The 26,229-nt window shown below is 32.6% G+C and overlaps 1 protein-coding gene across 6 annotated transcripts in view; it reads left to right on the forward strand.

Moving 5' to 3' along the window:
- The window catches only part of NBEA (neurobeachin), a 651,237-nt gene that overhangs the window by 251,512 nt on the left and 373,496 nt on the right, over window positions 1–26,229 (forward strand). For all 6 annotated transcript variants that reach the window (XM_034665060.1, XM_034665062.1, XM_034665064.1 and 3 more), the window contains one exon: window positions 7,824–7,951. In XM_034665060.1, coding sequence (XP_034520951.1) covers window positions 7,824–7,951 — 128 coding nt within the window. The remainder of the gene's footprint in view (window positions 1–7,823; window positions 7,952–26,229) is intronic.

Consider the following 26,229-nt stretch of genomic DNA (forward strand, 5'->3'; position numbering starts at 1 on the left):
CTGGGTGGCTCAGTTGGTTAAGCATCTACCTTTAGCTCAGGTCGTGATCCTGGGGTCCTGGGATGGAGTCCCCGTCGGGCTCTGTGCTCAGTGGGGAGTCTACTTCTCCCTCTCCCTCTGTGCCTCCCTCAGCTCCTGTTCTCTCTCTTGCTCGCTCACTCCCCCAAATAAATAAATATTTTTAAAAATAAAATATTTGTAGCCTCTCTAATGATGTTCCCTCTTTCATTCCAGATTTTGTTAATTTATGTCTTTTTCTCATTTTATCATTATTAAAATCACTATTGATTTTTCTTTATTAATTTTTTCCAGAAATTAGTTATTAGCTTCTTTTATTTTTTTTTCTTTCTATTACACTGAATTCTGCTCTTATTAATTCCTTTTCATTATTTGAGGCTTACTTGGTTTTCTCTTTCTAGATTCTTAGGATGGAAACTTAGATTAGGAGTCTATAAACTATGGGCTAAATCTGCCTGCCACCAGTTTATATTAAAAATAAACTTTTATTGGTATATAGTCATATTTGTTTATATATTGTTTGTGATTACTTTCACGTTACAGTGGCAGAGTTAAGTTGTAACCTCTGTATAGTATTGCCTAAAAGCTTAAAATACTTACTGTCTTACCCTTTAGAGAAAACGTTTGCTAATCCCTTGCTTTAGATCATTGATTTTAGATCTTCTTTTCTAATCTGAGCTTTTAAAGCCACAAGTTTTCCTTAAAGGACTGTTTTACCTTTATTTAACAAATTTCATTTTAATGTTTTAATTTTCACTCAATTTTTTTTCTACATTTCCCTATAATTTCTTTTTTGACTCATAGGTTTTTCAGAGGTGGATTTTGAAATTGACCTTTTCTCACTTAAACTTGCTGTGAGATCCATCCAACTTGTTCAATAGGTTCTTCCATTTGTGTTTCTTAGTAGTATTCCATGATACGGCTATGTGACAGGTCAGTCAACCACTCACCCATTAAAGGACATTTAGGTTTTTTCAAGTTTTTTACTTTTATGAAAAAAGCTGCAGTGAACATTTTTTTTGTAAACATAAGTTTTCATTTCTCTGGAATAAATGCTCAAGAGTGAGATTACTGAGCTTTATGGTAAGTACCTCATTAGTTTTATTTAAAAAAAAAAAACTTCTACAGCAATGTACACATAGTCCAGTTTCTCTTCATTTTTACCAACATTTGGTGTTGTCTTTTTTTTTAAGTCATTCTGGAAGGTATGTATTGGTATCTCATTGTGGTCCTAATTGTCATGTTCCTAATGGATGATTCTGAAGATCTTTTTGTGTGCTTTTTGTCATCAGTTTTAAAATGCTTCTTCATTGAAATATCTGTTCATGTTTTTTGCCCATTTCATAATTGGATTGCTTTCTTAATTTTAAGCCTTGAGAGTTCATCATATTTTCTAAATACTAGTCCTTTTTCAGAAATGTGGTTTGCAGTTGTTTTCTTCCAGACTGTGGCTTCTTGTTTCATCCTTTTAGTAGGGTCTTTGGCAGAGGAAAACTGCATTTTTGTTGAAGTCTAACTTAATATGCTGTCATGTATAAGAATGCTTACCCCCTCTGAGTCCTAATGATTTTCTCATATGTTTTCCATAAAGTTCCATGGCTTCATAAACAGTTTCACTTTTAAGTCTGTGCCCATCTTGAGCTGATTTTTGTATAAGGTACAAGATTTATATTGAGGTTTGTATTTTTGTCTGTGATTGTTCAGTTGCTCCAGCACTGTTTATTCAAAAGGCTATTCCTCCTTATGAGGCATGCTTTTAAGGTATTTTAAGGCAGGTCTAGAGTGACCTTTATTCCTGGGCTAATTTTGTCACACTGAGAAAGTGTTCTGGGATTTTTCCTGAATGCTCAGTGTATTTAATGAGGTCTTTCCATTCTGCTGGGAGGGAACAGACACTTCTCAGCCCTGTGTGAGCTATAGGAAATGTTTGTGTTATAGCTCCTTCATAATTGTTCTTCCCTCAGAATTTGTTCTAATTCTAATGTTGGGAGCTTTCAGGTGTCATGTACGTAGGCTGTTATTCAGGCAAAGAAGCCAATTATTGGAATTATTTCTCTTTATAACTCTTTCCTCTTGGGTATTCTGTCTTTCAAAATCTGTTCACCTTGGCCTGCTTGAAGTATGGTTTTAGTCTTGTCAACCCAGAATGGTTGCTGGATTTCTGTATTTGCCTATGCAAGAAACCCGAATGATGGTGAATCATTTCTTTCTTTCTTTTTTTTTTTTTCTTTCCTTGGGGTTTATGGTCTTGTGCTACTTGTGTTGTCTGAAAATAATTGTTCTCTATATTTTGTACAATTTTCTGGTTAATAGTGTGGGAGGTAATTCTAAACCATCTTATTCTTTCAAGGTGAAAAATGGAATTTGATTTTTNATATTTTGTACAATTTTCTGGTTAATAGTGTGGGAGGTAATTCTAAACCATCTTATTCTTTCAAGGTGAAAAATGGAATTTGATTTTTTTATGTTGTAAATTATTTCATTTATAAATTTCATTTTATAATTGTTTGCTGGCATATATAATCCATTTTGGTATACTGAACTAATATCCTGAAACTTTTAACTACTTATTATTCCTAATTATTTATAATTCTTTCTAAATAAATATGTATATACACAGTCATTTCATCTGAGAATATTGGCAGTTTTATCCCCTGTTGTAATCTTTACACCTTTTTATTTCTTTTCCTTATCTTATAGTACCACCTAGTACCTCCAATGCAATTTTCTATTAAAGTAGTTAGAAAAAGCACTACAGTCATAGTATGTAGCCAGTTAAGAATTTAACTTTACAATTTATGCTTTTGCTGTCATTAACACTCTCCTAATCTTTTCTTTTTATCTAAGTTTACTTAAGCAAATCACTTCATTTACCTATGCCTGTATTTTCTAATTTACCCAGGAACATTTGATTCATGAAATCTATTGTGGAATTCACTAGTGTAATAATTTCCTTTATATCTGAGCTGTCTTTTATGTACATTGCTTAAAGTTACATAAGTATTTTCATTCTAGATTTTATTATTATATATAACCATTTTATATGACTTAAGAAATGAAGAAATTTAAGAACTTTAATGTACCAATTTAAATTATTAAGTATTTATTATATTTATGACATGTTAAGCACCTAGGAGAATACAAAAGGTTAAAACCAAAAGTAAGAATTATAACTTTAGGGGCACCTGGGTGGCACGCGGTTGGGCGTCTGCCTTCGGCTCAGGGCGTGGTCCTGGCATTGTGGGATCGAGCCCCACGTCGGGCTCCTCCTCTATGAGCCTGCTTCTCCCTCTCCCACTCCCCCTGCTTGTGTTCCCCCTCTCGCTGGCTGTCTCTGTCTCTGTCAAATAAATAAATAAAAAATCTTTAAAAAAAAATTTAAGAATTATAACTTTATTGAGTACCACAAGTGTAAAGGAGTTTTATAAAAGTAGGACTCAAAACGTAAGTAGTGTCCTAAATGAAAGTAAAATTATTGTGTTATTCTAGAATTCCAAAGCATATAATATTAGAAAATAATCAATACTTTGTTTATAAGGAGATGTTTATAAGGAGATTAATTTAGAAAATAGGACAAAAATCTTACTTTTTCTGTTGATTAATTTATTTACAATCTCCTTGGCCTTTGATATGTCCCTAGGTCAGTTACATTTGGCGAGATTTGATAATAATTGCAACCATGGTTTTCATACATTATTTTCTATCATGGAATAATTATATTTTTATTCATATAATTTCTTAGAATCTATAAATCTCTGTAAATGAGATTTTCTTAATATAAATAAAAGCCAATATGTAATTGTGGTTTTTGAAACCATAATAATAAAACTCTTGTGTTTTAAATCATGTTATTTTAATCCAGGCATTGATGCTTTAAAAATTTATCTAAAGCATTATTATTTTCTTTGAATATTTTGTTTTTATAGTTGGAAAATTTGTGAGACTGGTTGATTAATTACCCAACTTGCAACAAGAGTTTTCTTCATGGAAATCAGTAATTCTTTCTTTTTTTTTTTAAATAATAATATGTTTTTATTATATTATGTTAGTCACCATACAGTACATCCCTGGTTTTTGATGTAAAGTTCCATGATTCATTAGTTGCGTATAACACCCAGTGCACCATGCAACACGTGCCCTCCTTACTACCCATCACCAGCCTACCCCATTCCCTCACCCCCCTCCCCTCTGAAGCCCTCAGTTTGAAGTTATTCTCTTTCTTAAAAGAATTTGCACTTAACTATCAAGAAAAATAGCCAATGTCAAAATAACATCATAAGCATCATTAATGTGACTGAAGGGAATGAAAAAAAATTGAGTATGGAGAGAGGAATGAGAAGCTTGAGAGAATGCATTTCAGCCTGGAGTTGGCAAATTTAGGGCCCTAGAACTTTCCTAAATACTAATAAGTTGCTAGAGTGTTAAAATCGTAAATCTCACTCAAGACTATGTAGGGCAAATTACCCATCTACTGAAACTTCAAATTTTTTTTGCATAAAATATCTTATATTAATGAATGCTTTTTGAATAAATGAAAATAAGCTTTCAAATAAAACTGAAAAATTATTACTTAATCGTTCCCCTAAATCAAGTAAAATATGCTAATTTTTCTTACAAAATAATTTGCCAAAGAACCTTGTTTTCAGTAGCTATTACATGTGCTGTTTAAAAAAATTATATTCAAAATGAAGAGAATAATTCTTTTGTTTTTATAGGACATAAGGCCAAGGAGTTCTCTTGTGTTTAATGTTTTATTTATTTTTTTTACATGTTAACAGATAAATTTTTTAGAATGTCTTGGGAAAAGGAAGTTTTACACTATGTACTTCTCTCAGATGAGAATCGAAATACCAGTATCTTTTTTTTTTTTTGGTATTTGGTGGTTCTTTGCCTGATGACAGAGGAGGGTATTAAACTGAGATCTACGTTTATATCATCTTCTTTGAGAATGTCAATTGTGTAAAGATGAAGATCACATACTCTATCCGATGTTTACTTTCATTTAAAATACATTGTGCGGAATCTATAAATATTAACGACAATAACAACAACAAAAACCTGTCCATTTTCTTCACTGTAAAAAAGTGATGGTGAAACTCTTCCACTTAGAATAGTGTTGTTTGATAGAGAAATCTGGAAGAAGTATTTAATGATGATTTTCTGACTTAAAGCCTTTGATCTCTTTCTGGGGAAATGTTACATTGTTTGCTCCACATTAGAATATTAAAATTATGGTTACAGAATGATATGTAAGAGCATCATTTAATATTCTATTGAGTTTTATAAGAAAGTAGTTGCTTATTAAAAGCAACTCTTGTAAGGATTTGTTTTTATCCCTTACCCTTAAGTCAAGGTAATTAATACACATGTACACACACACTTATGTGATTAGTTGATTAAATTAATTGAGATTTCTATTTGATATGTAACCTACAACAATAGTGTTGCAATTCTGAAGACTCTAAACCATACAGAAACCCATAAATTATGGAAAAATGTCATAAACTGGGAAAAATATATACCTGAATTTAATTATATAATAGTGTATTACAATAATATAACTATGATGTGAATCTTTATACATCTAAAAATTTTCTAAAGTAATTTCACTCTTATTAATTAATCCTAAATAAAAGTATTCATGCTTCACTGAGAATTCAGGTACAGAAACAAATAATAACATTCAGATCTTTCCCCTGTTTAGGTTTGCTCTTAGCATTCTTACTCATCTTTCCTTAGAGGAGGGGATTACTTTAGCTGGGAAGTTATTGGAACATGATCCTGGAGATTAGAAGGAATGAATTAATTAATAGATTAAAAAAAGGAGTTGTGTCTATATTCTCTAAAAGTCAGAAATAACTTATTCCGATTATTTTATGACCACAGGTAGCCTTCCCTTTTCTGTTTTATTACAATTTACTAGTAGTAAATACTCTCACTAAAACAGTTATTTTCAAATTGTGTTTCCTGGATCAACAGTAGCAAAGCACCTGAGAATTTGTTAGAAGTGCATATTCTCACAGTACACCCAGACCTGCTGAATCAGAAGTTATGGGGTTGGGGTTCTAGGAGTCTGTATTTAAAAAGCATTACAGATGATTCCGATCTACAGTAAAGTTTGAGAACCATTGGTTAAAGAAGGTGCTTATCACTACTACATCAAAAATAATGATGTTCCATATGTTGGCTAATTGAACATAATCATAAAAAAATAAAGGTGCTTAGTTCGGGAGTAACAGAGTTAGGGAGAATATTGAGAATTCTCTGTATCTTCAGCATGTCTTCAAAGCACCACCCAGCTCCCTTTTTCTTGCCCAAAGTTGTTCCTCTAGATAGTCTCTTGAAGTGTTCGTGGAAGTGCTCACACCACATGGAAGTGCTCACACCACGTGGAAGTGCTCACACCAGTTTCCTCTCTGAGTTCTTTCTGACCCAGATAAGAGGAGACAAATTCAGGTAGTAGTGCTAATGGTGAGGCTTTGAGGGCACAAATGATTCAGATCACACTGTTTCCAAGTTAGGAAAGAAGGAATGCTAGATTATTCCCTCACCCCTACTTAGTCACTTCACAATGCAGTACTTTAGTTTTAAATATTAGTAATATGTTGAAAATTATTCTATGATTACCTTTTTGTCATTTTTGTTTTCCTCACAGATAGCAAAATGTTACTTAGCTTTGTGGCAGAACTTTTATTATTTTAAAGCATTGTTTAATTTTTTGCTGTACATGTCTTCTGTGTAGAACAGTATGTGTTCCTCTAACATTATTATATTGATTTTGGTTTTTTTAATCAGAGCTACATTTGGTAAGAGTATATATAGTTTTGTTTTATTCAAAGTAGTTGTTACAAGAGCTACGATTATTGACTTCTCACTGTGTGCTAGGGAACTTTCTCTGCACTCCAAGTACCTAGTGCATTTAATCCTCATCAGTAGGCACTCGTTTTAATTTTGTAGGCTATGGAAGTCTAATGCCCCAAGCTTTTTACCCCTATATTTTTTTATATATACTACTTGAAGTATTTTCAAGAATGTCAAATAGTGCTTATACGAGGCCATATAACTTAACATTGAACAGTGAACTAATATAAGTAATAATGCAGGATTTGGTAAAGAATAGTAAGTGGGCTTATGAAGTGGAAAATGCCTACCTGAGCACAGCAATTTAATTGTATCACAGTGAATTCTAGTTATTGCCTTATTTGTCCAGCTTTTCAGGGGATTTTTAGGCAACTCTAGAGAACAAAGGTTAATTCTTTGTAACTGACACAATGATCCATGTAGTAGGTGTTCAAAACAATTTTCTTTCATGGATAGGATAGTCACGGAAGACAGAGCTAGAAGCCGAGTCTGTGGCCCTTGCAGGTTATAGAATCCCAGTTGCCTTTCACAGAACAGTCACTCTTCCTTTTTTTTAAGATTTTTTTACTTATTTCAGAGAGAGAGAGCATGGTGAGGAGGGACAGAGGGAAGAGAGAGGGAATCTCAAGCAGACTCCCCAGTGAGCACAGGCAGGGCTTGATCTCATGACCCTGAGATCATAAACTGAGCTGGGATCTAGAGCCCTGGATTTAACCAACTGAACCACTCAGGCACCCCAGTCATTCTACTTTAACCACTGTCTTTAGAGTAGCCTTATGACTGATGTGAAACTCTACAGGGTGTCCCTTCTACTGAAGCTGTTACTATTCCATGAGTTAGAATTGTACTTTTATGATTTTTCAAGATTTTAATTTAGAAGTAAAATTTATTTGACTTTTTGTACTGAATTATATTTACTAGTCTTTATGTCTTAATTCCAACAGCATCACTGCAAAACTTGAAAGAGCTTTAGAAAAAGTTGCTCCTCTTCTTCGCGAAATTTTTGTAGACTTTGCCCCATTCCTATCTCGTACACTTCTTGGCAGTCATGGACAAGAGCTATTGATAGAAGGTATGATTTCTCTCTCTATTCTAATTATTTTAGTGTCCTGTAATGTATCTATTACTCATGATATAATTTGTACTTTTGGAGGAATATTTATTGCCAAAAGAATATGAAGACATTGCTTCCACAAATTCTAATAAGATATTCATACATGCTTTCTTCTTATTCATTTTGAAAAATAACATGTTTTCACAGTCAGTGCTAATAACAGAATGGAGAACTTGGAAAAAGTGTTGGGTTAGGACATTCTGGGTCTGAAAATCCTAGTCTATCAGGGCTGCAGTATATCCTTCATGAGGCTAGTTTGTTTACTAAGCAGTACGCTCTAAAATTTCCTTCTAACTCTAAGAGCCATGCTTCTGTAAGTGATTTCTTATTCACATAGCATTTGTAATATGAAAATTCATAACTGAGAAAACGTAAAGAAATACTTAACCTGGAATTGATGAAGCTATTGTCTTTTACTCAACAGCAGCTTAAATGGAATGAAAAGGGAAAGCAGATAAATTAATTATGATGAAGATTTAATTAATGCACAGAGCAGCTTTTAAAAATATGGTTATCTGAATCCTTATTTCTTTAAAAAGCTTGTTTTATAAATTTTCAAGAGCTTCAGAAAGGGGTAATCTGTATCTAGATGATCCTGTGAGTAAATAATGGCATTAGGTACTATTCCTTGAATTTAGAAGTCTTATATATATTTTTTTGCTTTTCACTTTCTATTTACTGTCGTTTTCCTGTGATTGTTCTATCATTGTCTCAACTGCTTTTACACAATCTGTTTCTGTCAGGTGAGACAGTAATAGGTAATGACCTGACTGGGTTTAAATCCTTGTTCTACTACTTTCCTAGCTGTCCGACCTTTGTGAATTATTTAGCCATTTTGTAACTTACGTTCCTTCTATAAAATATAGTCAGTGATAGCACCTCTCTCCTAGGGTTCTTGTGAAGATTAAATTATATAATGCGTATAAAGTTGTTAGAACAGTGACACACCAGTGAGCTTTTCATTTTTTAAAAAAAAACACAGAGTTCTTGTTCTAGCCCAAGCATTTTCTTAGGTACTTGGAATATTTAGTATTTAACAAAGATGTGGAATCTAAAAAAGGAAACAAATGAAAAAACAAAAGCAGAAACAGACCCATAAATACAGAGAACAAACTGTTGGCGGCCAGAGGAGAACGGGATGGGGGATCCACAAGATGGGGGAAGGCGAGTGGCAGGCAGGCTTCTAGTTATGTAATGAATAAGTCACGGGGATGAAAGGTTACAGCATAGGGAATATAGTGAATAGTATTATAATAGCGTTGTACAGTGACAGTTGGAAGCTACATTTGTGGCGAGCATAGCATAACATAACATATAAAAAGCTGTCAAATCACTATGTTGTACACCTTAAACTAATGTAAAACTGTGTGTCAACTATACTTTATAAAACAAACAAACCAAAAAAACCCCAACCTATTTAANAAGCTGTCAAATCACTATGTTGTACACCTGAAACTAATGTAAAACTGTGTGTCAACTATACTTTATAAAACAAACAAACCAAAAAAACCCCAACCTATTTAATAAATCACCCTCTTTAAAACTGCAACCCGACTCTGCCATTTTTAGAATCCCAAACCACTGTGTTGAACTTATCTTTTAACATAGCATTTACCATCTTCTAACATGCTCTATAGTTTTGAATAGACCAATGGTAAAAATTACATTTAAGCAAAGACTGAAAGGAGGTGAGTCATAGAGCTTACTAGAAAAGCGTCCTAGACTGAGAGAATATTTAGTGCAATGACCCTGTAACGTGTTACTTTACCATAAGAAAAAAATTAATAAAATTATTGAAAAAATAAATCTTAAATGTTTCCTCATTCACTAAAAGTCTTTTATTTTTTCTGTATTTATATATATATTTTCCTAAAAAGATTTGACAAATTTATATAAGAAATATATAAATAGTGGTCCAAGACATGTTAAAATAAACAGAGAATAAATTTAGAAATATTAGTAATGGGTCCTTGTAGTGTTATTAAAACTGGGACACAAATCAGCACTAAGTTTTCCCGCAGCCAAAGCAAAGAAGGGATTATTTTAAGTTGTAAGACCCACGTTCCTGGTTCCTTAGTGACAGTTTGTGACAATTTGAAGCTCTAAGGAATTACTGTCAGATAACTTTTAACTGCTCTGTGTTGGTCAGGCAAGACACCCACATAGATAGCCCCTTTCCAGAATTTTCTATGACCAGGCATCTGGACTCTTTTTTATTTCTTCCCAACACTGCAGTGAGACGGTAGGAGAAAAGGCTGGGTAGGTAATTGAGAGCTGTTTTTCTTGGACTTCCGTAAGTTTAACTAAAATATTCTGAATTGAGTTGAAAGAGTTTTAAGAATACACCTCTTCAATTTTTAAAAAAACGACTTTGCTAAAAAGAAAACATTGGAATATGTTATATGTTGAAAGTTCTTTGTGTTCATCTGGCAGAATACAATTTTATGTTGTAACTTTTCTGCATCGAAAGATTATTATATCCCATTTTTAAAACTATGTGGATGTGGTGTTCATATACCTTTTTTTGTTAAAAGTATTGTACTTAATAAAATGATGATAGTAAATGGCAGAATTTTAGATTTTGAGGTGCATTTTTTAAATAGAAGGTTGACAACACTTACAATATGTCCTTCAAATTTCTGCCAATCAGTACAATCCAAAAATCTAGAAACATCTGCTGTATAATAGAACGACATTCTGTATCCCTCACAATTTAGTTAAAACTTTCCTTTTCAGACTCAACTAGAGTTTGTCCTCTTGTATAGAAGACATTAATTAAACATGAAAACAAGTTACACGTTATTACATTTCCTTGTTTTTGTACAACTCTTCTTCTGCATTGGATCTTTTACCTTTTTTCTCTCCCTCAAATTATTCTCATCCTTTGAATCCTGTTTCAGATTCCTTAAGTCTAATTAATGTCTTCTCTTCTGTGATCCTGTGCCATTTTATTTATATAATTTTGATAAAATTATTCATCACTTATAAATAGGAAGTATCTTATTGTTTATATTGTATGTCCTAGCTTAATTTGGTACATAATATTCAATATTTTTTCCTTATGCTTGACTAGAACATTATTTTTGTTACTAATATTGGTAGAGGTAAGTTTTGAAAATAAGGTTTTAAGACAGGTAAAATGTTGTGTTCTGTGGTAAGAATTCCCAGTATTGATCAGTCATCCATACCTGTGAACTGGCTGCTATGCTCATCCAAGGTCTATTCTTGCTCTCCACCTCAGCCTCTGGAAAAACATGTCCTTTCCTGTTCTCATTCTTGAACATGTATTCTTGATCATTCTTTCTTCTTCCCTATCCTCCATTTCCCTCCTTTCTCTTATTTGAAACACTATTCCTCTCCTCTGAGAAGAAAAGCTGTCAAACTATTATAAAGGACTCAGGATATGTACATGATAAAAATATCTTTATGGTAGCCATTGAATATTTAAAAATAGTGCTTATGATGAATAAACCCCATTGCTTTTGACTTCATCATATATATCTAAATGGTAGGAACAAAGCTGGATTTAGATAACTGAAGATATTTTATGTCCTATGAAAAAAGAAGGCAATTATTCTTAATTTCAAGTGATCATAAAGTGTATTCGAATTGCATCTTTGTTTTATATTCATTTGTTCTTAATTTACACTTGTATTCATGTAGTTTTTTTATAAAATAATTAATCATTGATACTGTATTGTCTATGTCCTTTAAAATACAAGCTAAAATAATGTTCTTTCATTTTCTTAATTTGTCTATCACTTTTATTAGTCAACCTGTGTTAAATTACTATTGTATGATTCTAGAGTACTCAGTATAGTTCATACATTTTTACGGTCACTCATTGACAGTACTTATTTTTATGTACCTTTTGGTTTATATGTGCTTTCTTTTGGCAATAATTAAGGGTTTTTGGAGACAGTGGTTATTAGGAGTTTAGTGAACTTTCACTAAGAAAATTCTAGCTTTTAAATTTTCAAACTAATGCATAAAAATTAGAGTCAGTTTGCATGCAAGTATCAAAATACGCCAGCTCAAGATGACAGAATAACACTTAGTCCAACGGTTACATTTTTTTGGTTTGCTGCAGAAGAGGGATCACTAGAACCTGAAGAAAGAGGGAAAAGACCTATCCTATAAGTTTGGGTAATTAATTTCACATAAAATAATAACCAACAAAAAGGTGTCATAATCCTACATATTACAATAAGAAAAATGAGAATAAGTAAGTAGAATATACCTCTTCAGACCATTGAGCAGCCAGAAAAAAAAGATGAAAAGTATTTAAATGAGCTAAAAGGGCATTAGAAAAGATATAGGATATGAAAGAACAATTTATATCAGAATGTAGAGAATCTCACAAATGTGGTAATATAGAATTTAGGAAAGAATTGAAAATAAAGAGAAAATAACTTTAGAAATGAAAACTAAGAAGAAATAAAGAGGTGTATAAACTCAACAGGTAAGGCTATAAGAGATAAGGTAGAAAAAAAGAAACTATAAATTTTAAAAAATGACTAAACATACTAGAAAAGATGAAAGTGAAAAGGACAGCTTTAGAATACTGAACATATGTATGAGTTTCCAAAGAAGAACACCAAAGAAAAGAACTCTAAAATAATAGGATCAGTAATTCAAGGAAACTCCTGGAATTTGGCGGGGGGACAAAAAAGAGAGAGAGAGAGATTTTTAAAATACGTATTTAGAAAGCACACTGACTGTGTGAAAAAATTACTCAGGCAACCAACATTGAGACATATTCTAGTAAAATTAATGAACTTAAAAGGAAAAGAAAAGCCATTTACAGCATCTAGATTAAATGCAAATTAACTTATAGGGGAAAGAGAATCAAATTGTCATCATACTTCTTTGACAGACATATTTTCCACAAGAAGAAAACGAAGTAGGATATTTAAGGTAGTCAAGGAATGAAAATGACTGCCAAACTGGCTCACATATAGAGACTGCAGATAAACTATTACAATGCAAGAATTGAGGGAATATTATTCCTATGAAGCTCTCCTGAGGAATCTACTGTAGAATAAGTGTCAGGCAACCAAAGTGACTGTAGAGTGGAAACATAAGGACTCAGGATAACCATCAAATATACATATATTTTGGAGAACTAACCATTTAGTTAGTTTCATATGAGGTGCACAATGGCTATATGCTCTGAAAACTGAAAAAAGTAGGAGGACAATAATTATATTTGTAGTGGCATTATTGATATTTTTATAACACTGTTGCATAATGTATAAAACAATTAGTAATTATTGATATTCTAATTATTTTATCTTGAAAAGCAAGATTCTCATTAAATAAAGGAAATCCAGATATAAAATATAGTTTAAGCAAAATCATTTCGTTTGAATTTGAATAGGACATTATAAAAGCTTAATTTTTATGTAAACACACACACACACAACACACACACACACTCACATATGTACTCTAGTCCTGTGTACTGTTTCATCAAGTTAGTAGCAGTGAGTGTATCTGGAGTCCAGATTGCAGTCTTGAAATATCATTTGTCAATGAAAGAAGCCATTTTCTGGGAGAAATGGATGATTCCAAGGCTAGAACAGTAAGTGCTCATGATTTGCCTGCAACATTTGGTGATACCAAAGCCAAGGAAGATATCAAACACTGTCAAAAAGACTCAGGAGCTAACTCGAAGACACATTTATTGGTCGAAGATGGGGCATTTTGAGCATCAGTAAATTAATAACTGCAACGCATCAAAATACATGGATGTATTTAAATCTCTAAGTCATAAGAATGATTTTTAAAATGACTTGGTTGAATTTAGAATATAGGGAACCAACTCATTATTTTAAAAACTGATCAGTAAAGGGAAAAATTTATCCTGTTATTCCTTTGCAAGTTATATCACTTATGTTATCAAATCATTAATGAGGGGAGTCTTCTTTGAAACCCATCAAGACTAACTCGCCAACCTAACTAACTAATTAATTAATTAAAGATGAATCTGATTGATTCTATATATCCTACATGTTAAACTGTGCCATGAGAATTTTGTCATCAAAATTAACACTGGTGGAAACTGCACTACAAATATCTTGGTTTCCTCAAAATAATTTATATAAGAAAAGAAGAGATGAGGGGATCTGTAGCTTAAAAGAGCTTTAAAAGATGTCAAAAGATCAGTAAAATTGAATTGTTTATACATATAACTCTATCATTTGCGTGATAAGCTTTAAAAAAAAAAAAAAAGGCGAGAAATGCCTGGGTGGCTCAGTTGGTTAAGGGTCTGCCTTCGCCTCAGGTCATGATCTTGGGTCCTGGAATCAAGTGCTGCATCAGGCTCCTTGCTCAGCAGGGAGCCCACTTCTCTCTCTGCCTCTGCCCCACCCCCTGCTTGTGGTCGCTCTCTCTCTCTCTCTCTCTCTGTCAAAATAAATAAATAAAATCTTTTAAAAAATGATTATCATGAAAACTAGATAATGGTTTGTTAAAAGTAAGGAGAACAGCACAAGACACAAGGAGACTTTTTTGGGGATATTTGGCAAAAGTCTGTTTCTTTGGCTATGTAGTGGTTTTAAGGGTGTTCATTCTAAAATAATTCATTAATGTTTTTATGCATTTTACTTATCTGTGTTGTATTTTACAGAAGTATTTTAGTTTCTCTAAGAAGAAAGTTTTAAAAAGTTTTTAATGACATTAAAGACATAAACAATGGTGAACTATATCATGTTCATGGTAGGAAAATGATCTCACAAAGAAGTATTTGTGTCCATGATAATCCATCACTTTAAATAAAAACTTGTTTTCAAAAATCTCAAATTATTTTCATGGAATTTGGTGAGTTTTTCTCTTAAATTTCTATAGTTGAAAGAAGTATTGAAAATAAGCAAAATAACTTTGAAGATGAGCAAGCTGTTGTAATTTTAAAAGAGTATAATGGGCCAGGACTAAACAGATCACTGTGTCAGAATAAATGTCCAGAAACAGATCCCAACTCAGAGGAACAGGGCTGTGACAGAGCTGTCATTCCAAAAGGAGACAGTTGAACAATGCAATAAATACAGCTAGATCAATTGGAAATCTTTTTGGTAAATAAACTAATTGAATCCCTTCCTCACTAAATACACAAAAAGCCATACTGTGGTGGTTGAAAAATCAAAACTTCAAATCCTATAGAAGAAAATACAGGACAGTATCTGTATTGCCAAAGTAAAAAAATTTCTTTAGACCAAAAAAATAAGCATAAAATTCAAAGGCTGATAAACTTGACCATTTAAAAATTACTTTGGTTTATCAAAAGACACCATTAAAAAGTGAAAAGATAAAGTGACATCAGCAAGATGCTGAACCAGAAAGCTTCAGACCTTTGTTCCTCCATAGAAACACTGAATAAACAACAATATACAGACCAAAAGAGCTTTATTAAAACTGTAGGAACCAGTTAAGAAACTGCTGCTACCAAGCAAATACTTTAAAGTTAGAAATCCCATAGTATTTTGTTTGTCTTTGTGCCACCTACTCCCCAGTGCAGCATGACATGCATGATCAAGAGGAAATCACCGAATTCCCATTTCTTCCCTTGGAATGACAGGGAAAGAGTGCAGATTCCTTGCAGAATTCTAGATTGTCTGGTGTCTGTGCAGAAGACTAATTTCGTCTTGTCTGTCTCAAAGCAATGATGGAAATGGTGACAACATTTCAATAATAGTTTAAAGGCTACTAAAAGCAGTGGTAGGTAACATGGCATGTTATTGATGCAGGAGTTATACAGTCCTGTGGGGAGTTAGGGGCATGAGATTATGGGGAAAGTTTTGAGAGGATCCTGAGCCTTTAAGCCAGCCAGCCAGTGAAGGTCTTCCCTTACACAAAAGCAGTTCATAAAGATTGGAGGACGTGACTTTTTCAAATGCCCAGATTTCAACAAAAGTTCATAAGCTACTCAAAGAACAGGGAAACATGACCCTTTCAAATGAAGGAGTAAGTTTCCAAAAACTGATCCTAAAGAAATTCAGTCCTCTGATTTATATGACAAAGGATTTTTTTAGCCTGTTTAAATATGTTTAATGAACTAAAAGAAAACACAGACTGACAACAAAATCATGAAAATATTTTATTAACAAAAGGAGAATATCAGCAAAGAGATATTTAAAAAGAGCCAAACAAATTTGGAGGCTTAATGCAATAGCTCAATTGAAAAATTCACTACAGTGGTTCAAGAACAGACTTGATGAGATAAATGAAAGAGTTAGTGAACTTGAAGATAGATCTTTTGAAATTACTAAGTTGGAGAAGCAAAAACAAAAAAGAATGAGACAAGTGAACAGAACCTATGGGATTTACGGTATATCATCAGACAGACCAATATAGGCATTACGGCAGTCCCAGAAAGAGATAACACAAAGGGGCAGAGAATGTATTTGAAGAAATAATGGCTGAAAACGTAATACAATTTTATGAATCCAAACACACACACACACACACACACACACACCAAGATACATTATAATCCAAGCGAGGAAAGTTAAAGACAAAGAGAAAATTCTTGAAAGCGATGAGAGAGAAGTCACTTGTCACATACAAAGAAGCTTCTCTAAGACTGTCAGCAAATTTTTCAGCAATAACCTTGTATACCAAAAAGCAGTGGGATAATATATTTTTTAAAAATACCATGAATCAAGAATACTATGTCCAGCACAAATGTCTTCAAAACTAGAGGAGAAAGAATTGCCCAAATAAACAAAAACTAAGAGAATTCATTGTCGCTAGACCTAATCTAGAAGAAATGGTAAAGACAGTCCTTCCACCTGAAGCAAAAGGGCAATAACTTGAAGACACAAGAAATGGTAAAGTTCTCCCATAAAGGTAAATATATGGACAAATAAAAAAACCTGTATTATTCTAATTTTGGTTCATAACTCCACTTTCAATTCTTTTATAGGATTTGAAGGACAAAATCATACAAATAACTATAAATCTTTGCTAATGTACACAATATATAAAGATGTTATTTGTGACAACATAAATCATGGGGGGCATTGCAGTGATGTAAAGTAGTTTTTGAAGCAGTTTAAGTTGTTGAGTTTAAAACAGTTTAACTTTAAGATATTTTTATGTAATCCCCATGGCTACAAAGAAAATATCTATAGAATTCATGCAGAAGAAATTTAAAAGGGGATCAAAGCACATCATTAAAAAATTAAATGCAAAGAATGTCAGTAAGGGAACAAATAAGGGACCAGAATGCTTTAAAACATACAGAGCACAGTTCACAAAATGGCAATAGGAAGTTCTTCCTTATTAGAAATTACTTAAAATGATAAGTGTATTAAATGCTCCAATCAAAAGATGTGGATTGGCTGAATGAATTACAAAGGAAAACAGAATTCAATTAAGTTCTGTCTACAAGAGATTCTCTTTAAATCTAAGCAAACACAGATAGAAAATGAAAGGGTGGAAAAAAGATATTCTATGCAAGTAGTAACCAAAACAGAGCAGAGGTGTATATACTCTAATATAAGACAAAATAGACTTTTAACTAAAAAACTGTTATGAGACAAAGAAAGATAATGCGTAAGGATAAAAGGATCGATTTGCTAAGAACATACAACAGTTACAAGATTTTTATGTATCAAGCAAGAGTTCCTAAATATATCAAATGGAAATTGAAGAATTGAAGGGAGAAATAAGGAGGATCTATAATACTAGCAGGATATTTCAGTACCTCATTTTCAATAATGGATAGAATAGCCAGACAGAGGGTCGTTAAGGAAACAGATGACTTAAACAATACTTATAGACCAGTTACACCTTACAGACATGTGCAGAATTCTACCCACAGCAACAGAATACATCTTTTTCTCAAGGGCACATGCAGCATTTTTCAGGATAGACTGTTGGTTAAACCACGGAATAAGTCTTAATACATTTAAAGTGATTGAAGTCCTACAAAGTATCTTTTCTGTTCACAGTGGAATAAAACTAGAAATCAATAGCAGCAAGAAAATTGGCAAATCCGCAAAATGTTGGATATTAAACAACACACCCTAAATAACCATGACAGCAAATAAGAAATTAGAAAAGGAAATTAGAAAAGATCTTGAGACAAATGAAAAGTGAAACACAGCATACCAAAAGTACAATGTGTGCAAAACAGAGCTCATAGGGAAATTTTAGTTGTAAAAGTTTTTACATTGAAAAGAGAAAGATATATCAAAGCATTACCTAACTTTTCACCTTAAAGAACTAGTAAAAGTAGAACAAACTAAACCCCATGCTGACAGAAAAAAGGAAATAATAAATATTAGAGCAGAGATAAAATAGAAAATGGAAAAATAATAGAGAAGATCAACAAAACCAAGATTTGGTTCTTTGTAAAGATCAACAAAATTGACAAACACTTAGATTAACAAAGATAAAAAGAAAGAAGGTTTAACTAAAATCGGAGATGAAAAAGGGGATATTACATCCGACATTATTAACATAAGAAGGATTATATGAGAATACTATGAACAACTGTATGCCAACAAATTGGACAACCTAGATGAAGTGGATAAATTCTTAGAAACACACAGTTTACACATACTGAATCATGGAGAAATAGAAAATCAGAACAGACCGAAAATGAGTAAGGAGATTGAATCAGTAATCAAAAATCTCCCAACAAAGAAAAGCATAGGACCAGATGGCTTCAGTGGTACATTATTCCAGATGTTTAAAGAATACAATCAGTTCTTCTCAGAGTTTTCAAAAAAATTGATGTGAATACATTCAAACTTACATGAAGCCAGCATTTCCTGGTACCAAAACCAAAGACATTAAAAGAAAATACAGACCCAAATCCTTTATGAAAACTGATGCAGAAATCCTCATCAAAATATTAGCAGATCGAATTCAGCAGCATATTAAGAAGGATTATACATATGACCAAGAGGGATATACTCCCAGAACACAAGGATTGTTCACATAGGAAAATTGGTAAGTGTAAGACACCACATTAACAGAATAAAGGGAAAAAAAAAACTTATAATATCTCAATTGATGCCGAAAAAGCATTTGACAAATTCAGCACACTTTCGTGATAAAAACAACAAATTAGGAACAGAAGGAAACTAACTCTATAATAAAGACCATATATGAACAACTCACAGCTAACATACTTAATGGCAAAAACCTGAAAGCTTAAGATCAGGAACAAGATAAGGATACCCACTTTTACTAGTTCTATTCCACATAGCACTGGAAGTCCTAGTAAGAGTAATTATGTTTAAAAAAAAAAACACATCAAAATTGTAAAGGAAAAAGTAAAATTATCTTTGTGTGTATATGACATGATCTTATGAATAGAAAACTCTAAATATTCTACAAAATACCTGTTAGTGAATTCAGCAGTGTTTTAGGATACAAAATCAACACTCCAAAAATCAGTGGTATTTCTATAAATGAACACTGAAAAATATGAGAAGGAAATTAAGAAAACAATACAATTTACAATAGCATCACAAAGAATAAAATACTTAGGCATAAAACTAGCTAAAAAATATTTATACACTGGAAACTATAAAACACTAGTGAGAGAAGAAATAAATAATTGGAAAGACAGAACATATATCCTACTTTCTGATTTCAAACCTTATTACAAAGCTACAGTAATCAAACAGTATGGTAAATGGCATAAACACAGACATATAGACCAATGAGATAGAATCTCTGGCTCAGAAATGATCTCTTGCATACATGATCAAATAATTTTCAACATGGATTCTAAGACCATTCAATGGGGAAAGGACAGTATTGTCAACAAATCATGTGAAAATGTGGTGTCCATATGCGAATAAGTGAAGTTGAACCCTTAGCCTTATACCTTGTACAAAATTAACTCAAAATAGATCAAAGATCTAAATATAAGACCTAAAACTATAAAACCTTTAGAAGAAAACATAGAGGTAAAATCCCATGTCATTGGATTTGGCAATGACTTCTTGAATATGATACCAAAAGCACAGGGAACAAAAATAAAAATAGATAAACTGGGCTTCATAAAAATTAAAATCTTCTGTGCATCAAAGGACACAATCAACAGTGTAAAAAGGCACCCTAACATTAGGGAGAAAATATTTGCAAACCATGTCTATTGAAGGGTTAATATCAAGAATGTATGAAGAACTCCTACATTTCAATAAGAAAAACATAAATAATTTTAAAATGGGCATATTAAAGCCATGAGGTATCACCTCACACCCCTTAAGATGGCTACTGTCAAAAACCCATAAAATAACATGTTGGCAATGAGGTCAGAAATTGTAAACCTTTAACACTGTCGGTGGGAATGTAAAATTGTGTAGCCAGTATGGAAAACAGCATGGTGGTTCCTCAAAAAATTGAAAGTAGAATTATCAAATCAATCAGCAGTTCTGCGTCTGATTATATTAAAAGAATTGGAAGCAAATCTCAAAGGTATATTTGTACACTCATGTTCATAGTGGCATTATTCAAAATAGCCAAAGGGTAGAAGCACCCCTTCAGGATACACCTGAATGTGTATCCATTCATCTATATGAATGGATACACAAAATGTGATATATACATACAGTGGAATATTATTCAGTCTTCAAAAGGAGGAAAATTCTGACTTGCTACAATATGGATGTACCCTCAGGGACATTATGCTAGGTGAACTTAGCAAGTCACAAAAAGACTGTATGATTCCCTTTATAAGAAATATCTGGAATAGTGAAATTTAAGGAAACAAAGTAGAGTGGTCACTTGCAAGGGAAGAGGGAGAAACAGGAGGATGTTTAATGGTAATAGAGTTCCAGTATTGCAAGATGAAAAATTCTGGAGATTGTTTGCAAACATTGTGGATATAGCTAACGCTCAAAAGTGGCTAAGATGGAAATTTTAATGTTATATGTATTTTGCCACAATTTTAAGAAAAGTGAAAACTACCCACAGACTGGGAAGATGTACTTCTAACACCAGTAATCAAAAAGGTAGATTTATATCTACCTACACAAAAATCTACCAATCAATAAGAAAATAATAATTCCATAGATGAGTAGATAACTTGCAGATGAGGAAAATGCAGATGGCCAATAAACATTGTAAAAAAAATTGAAGTTTAACCTTATTTTTAATCAGGTAAATGGTACAAAATCTGTATTTGTATCCAGTTGGTTAAAATTTTATATTTAGGGGCGCCTGGGTGGCACAGCGGTTAGGCGTCTGCCTTCGGCTCAGGGCGTGATCCTGGCGTTATGGGATCGAGCCCCACATCAGGCTCCTCCGCTATGAGCCTGCTTCTTCCTCTCCCACTCCCCCTGCTTGTGTTCCCTCTCTCGCTGGCTGTCTCTATCTCTGTCAAATAAATAAATAAAATCTTTAAAAAAAAAATTTTATATTTAGAACCCATCCCATTGGAACAAAATGTATTTTTAAAACCCATGTGTTAAGGGTATAGGAGTGTAAATTAATGCAAACACTTTGAAATATAATTTTACACTATCTTATAAATTTGAAATGTAAGTTACATTGACTTAGCAATTTTATCTGTGTATATATATATCCTCAAGTAATTTTTGCTTATGTACACAAGCGGATGTAGATATAAAATGTTTTTAGCAATAATGTTTTGACCAGGGACAAACTGGAAGCAAACGAACTGTTCCCTAACACAAGAGGTGACAAATGAATGGTATTGTTGTATAATGCAGTAGTATGCCATAGTGAAATGCAATTTCATGAAAATAATATTGACCAAAAGAGCTTAACACATGGATAATGATAGTACTATATCTTATTTAGAAATTCATTAGTATATGGTAAAATTTTTAAAATTTGATTCAAGATGGTTAATTTGCAATAGTTTTTTATCCTAGAGAAACAGGATCAAGGAGGGTTACACAAATGCTTCAAGTCTATAATTTTTATTCCTTAAACTGGGTATTGATTTTCAAAGCATTAGCAGGGTTCAACAAACTATGGCTTGACAACCAAATATACCAGCCATCTGTTTTTGTAAATAAAATCTTATTGGAACCCAGGTACGCCATTCTTTTATGCATATCTAAACTGCTTTTTTGTTGCAATGGCAGAATTGATTGATTCAGTCAGAAACTAATGGCCCACAAAGCCTAAAATATTTTCTGACTTGTAGAGAAAAATTGCTTACCCTTGATCTATACCAATATGCCTTTCAGTATTCCTGTCAACAACAGAAAGAATAAAGAAATAGTGTATTACGAGTATTTGTTGTTTTGTGTACACATTTGATGAAGTTATAAAGGCTGTTTGTGGTCCAGGATGAGGAAAAAGTAGTGAATAAAGTTGATTGATTCCCAGTTTTTTAGTTGTAGTCATGGAGTTGGAAAATTTTCAGGTCACATACATTATTTCTTTCTCAAGATTCAAACCATAGTATTACCAATTACATCCTGTAATTTACTATCTCTTCTATAACCAACTCATTATCTAAGTTTTTAGTTAGCTAAAAATAACGAATTAAACATGACCTTATTTCTCCACCTTTTTGCAGAAATGAAGACAATAGTACACATAAGAACTTTACCCCAAGATAAATGTATTTAGTTGTTACTTGTTTCATTCTAACTAGAATCTTCAGGGGTAGTATTTTTATTATAGAACTGTTAAACAATTATATTCTAGAGTTTTTCAAAAATATAAGTTTCTATAGTTTTTATTCTTTTTGATAGCAATATCAATATAAATAATACTTTTTTGTATTCTTGAAATCAGAGCTGACAAATTTTTCTAAGTTAAAAAAAATAATAGTTTAACTCTTAATATATGTCTTTTGCTTCTAATCATGTTATTTAAATTTAAAAATATTCAGGGTGGATGCAGCAAATATATTTCATTCCTGAAGAAAAAAAAAAAGGTGCTGTTGCAGTGTCCAAAAGTTCACATAGATAAATCTATAAACTGTATTCTAAAAGTCAAATGCTTATTAAAGATTATATATGTTAATATATTTTTGACACTAACAGTCCTGAATTTTCAGTTTTAGTCTTGGTGATTCTTGCCAGTACCTGTACTACTTCTGGGAGATGACATGGTACCGTAGTAATCTAATTTTTCTCACGATTTCTATTAAAATGGATGTTTGAAGTGTAGCAATAGATGTGACAACTATGGTTATGTTTAGAGACTATTTGAGATATTTTTTGAGGACATGTGATTAGTTTGAATTTTTACACAAATCTGACTGAGTTTTTAATGCACAAGTTGATGGTGTAATCTGAAGGAAATGGAAAGCAAACGTAGGTAAGTCCTACCCTAGATGTAATTGAATCTAACAACAACGACAAGAAAACCACGTTGGGAGAAATTATATATGAAAGGGTTAACCATATTTGCAGCTCATTCTTAAGGAATAAAAAAAAAAACAATGTAGTATTGATCTTCAGAATGGTAAGATGGATTATTATGTTTTCTCTGTGTTTCACAGAGATCTGATTAATAAAAAGAAAATCAGTATTCTAACATGCAAAAGGAAAAATCTCCAATTTTTTTTTATTTGGATGAATAATTATAATTTTCCAACATCAGATTGTGAGATAACAATCTAACAGCATTTATCGAATGCAGGAAATTATCCATAAGCTCAATATTCATAAGTTTTATCTCTTACAAAATGGAATTATAAGCAATTTTTATAGATTTTCATTTTTAATATTTTTATTTCTAATGAATTTTGCATGTATTGCAAATTTTCATTTCAAAGATTTAGCATTTTTCTTTGTTTTCTGGATGTATCTTAAATCCAGAAGTACTCTAGAACAAAAGTTTGCAAACTTTTTCTTTAAGGGTAAGACGGTGGACCAACAGTCTATCTCATATACTCTTTGTGTTTTGTGTTGTTTGTTTTCTCAACCCTTTAACAATGTAGTCTGTTCTTAGCTTATTGGCTATACAAAAACAAGCTGCAGGCTGGATTTGGCTGAAATTTGCCAACCCCATGCTAGAGTAAGAGATAATAGCATCATCAAAAGAAAAATTAAATTTAGACACTATTGATAACAGTAGGCTATTTATTTTCATTTAATTGGCTATGATTATTATACTATATAATGGTGTAGCTTGAAAGTCTCATACAGTATCAGAGGTTCCTTTCTATACTAAGCCCTCACAAGGTTTTCCTTAATAAATGTTTGTAGGAAACTATTTTTCTTTGTTTTATTCATTAGATGGTGTGTTGGATGCCAGTTATTTTTTGAAAACTTTGTTTAAAAAGATAGGTTTCTTTTAGCTGAAAACCAAGATCAACTGGTATAATCTTTGAGCCAACCACAACTCAGTGCCGTGTTGCTTAAGATTGAATTATACTTGAGTGCCTGGGCGGCTCAGTCGGTTAAGCGTCCTACTCTTGTATTTGTCTCAGGTCATGATCTCAGGGTCCTGAGATTGAGCCCTGCATGGGGCCCTTCACTGGGCATGGAGCTGCTTAAGATTCTCTCTCTCCCTAATGCTAAGTGAAATAAGTCAAGCAGAGAAAGACAATTATCATATGATTTCTCTCATCTATGGAGCATAAGAACTAGGATGATCGGTAGGGGAAGAAAGGGATAAAGAAAGGGGGGGTAATCAGAAGGGGGAATGAAACATGAGAGACTATGGACTATGAGAAACAAACTGAGGGCCTCAGAGGGGATGGGGGTGGAGGATTGGGGTAGACTGGTGATGGGTAGTAAGGAGGGCACGTATTGCAGGGTGCACTGGGTGTTATACGCAATTAGAAGCATCAAACTTTACATCGGAATCCGGGGATGTACTGTATGGTGACTAACATAATATAATAAAAAAATCATTAAAAAAAAAAAAGATTCTCTCTCTCCCTCTACCCCTCCTCTCCATGCATATGTACTCTCTCCCTCTTTCTCTTTAAAAAAAAAATCACTTAAAAAAGATTGAACTATACTGACTGCTGAATGCATTTCTCTTCTTATTTTTTATTATTACTTTTGATAAATTTGGTTAACTGACACTTCGGTATCATTTTCTATTCTGTGCTGCTTAAGCAGCAGTGTGTATCATTTAGTTCCTAGAGTTGTTATTGATGTTATTTTAAGAAAATGGTCACTAGCATTTTAGGAAAATTTCATAAAAATACACCAGTGATGTTTTGTATAACATCCCATATTTTTGCAAATGATCCATTTTCATGTTAGGGGGAAAATACTTCACATATTGTGCTAAATATAAAAAAAATAGGAATTTTTAATCAACCATTTTTATTCAAAGTATTTTATGTAATTCAGAAATTATCTTTCTAAATTATTCTTTGTAGGTATTTATTGGTAGTGAGCAGATCACTTGAATTTTTACAAATAAGATAATCAAATGGCATTTTATCAAGGGGTCTTTTTACAATTTTCAAGTAGCTACTGAAGATTTTTAGATACCTGAGTAATTTGAGTTGTCAGGATGTCAAGAGATCATAGTATAATGGGACTTTAAAGAAATGATCCTTCAGAAAGGATATCTTCAAGAAGGTTTTTGTATGAATCAAAACAAGATGGAAAAGGGATGTGTATGATTGATCCACTGTATCACTTGACTTAACATTGGCAATCAGTGCTTTAATAATTGTGACAGCCAGATTGCCTTCATATAAAAATTATAATCTAGTGAAGATCAGAATATCTTTTAGTATTTGTTCCAGAGTATATGGTATATGTTTAAGGATTTTACTCTAAATGCATAAGATCCTGTCTTGCTTTCTCTGTGCTTTCAAAAAAGGAAGATCCTATTAAAACCTCTAAAATAACAAGGTGTTTTTAGTCAGGATTAATACTTTCCTAGTACTGTTAGTTGAATATAAAGTCCTGCATACAATGTTGACAGGAATAGGAGAAAGGGGCAGTGACATAAAGTTTTGAAGGAAATTCTAAAATATGTAACATGTTTTCCTCTTTTTTGTCATGATAGAATAACAGTGAGTGGACTTGCCCTCCCAATGTAACCACTAGAAAATTGAACAAAGTATGTAAATCTACAGTTTTTAGATCTTGGACAGTAGGCCAATGTGAACTGTAATACCTGAAAAAGAGGAAATAATTGAAGTGGGTTCAGTGATTTCTGTTAACATTTTGCCTGGAGGCACATTCTGGAGTATTGTGAAAGGGGAATCTGAAGTAAAACAGCAATCTTGGTGAACTGGAGAGATAAGAACCAGAGGTCAAGAAGTTGTGGAGCACAGTTTCATAGAGGAGGTAGCTACACAGTAAAATAGCTCC

This window comes from Ailuropoda melanoleuca, chromosome 7, assembly GCF_002007445.2.
Source record: "Ailuropoda melanoleuca isolate Jingjing chromosome 7, ASM200744v2, whole genome shotgun sequence".
NCBI lineage: Eukaryota > Metazoa > Chordata > Mammalia > Carnivora > Ursidae > Ailuropoda > Ailuropoda melanoleuca.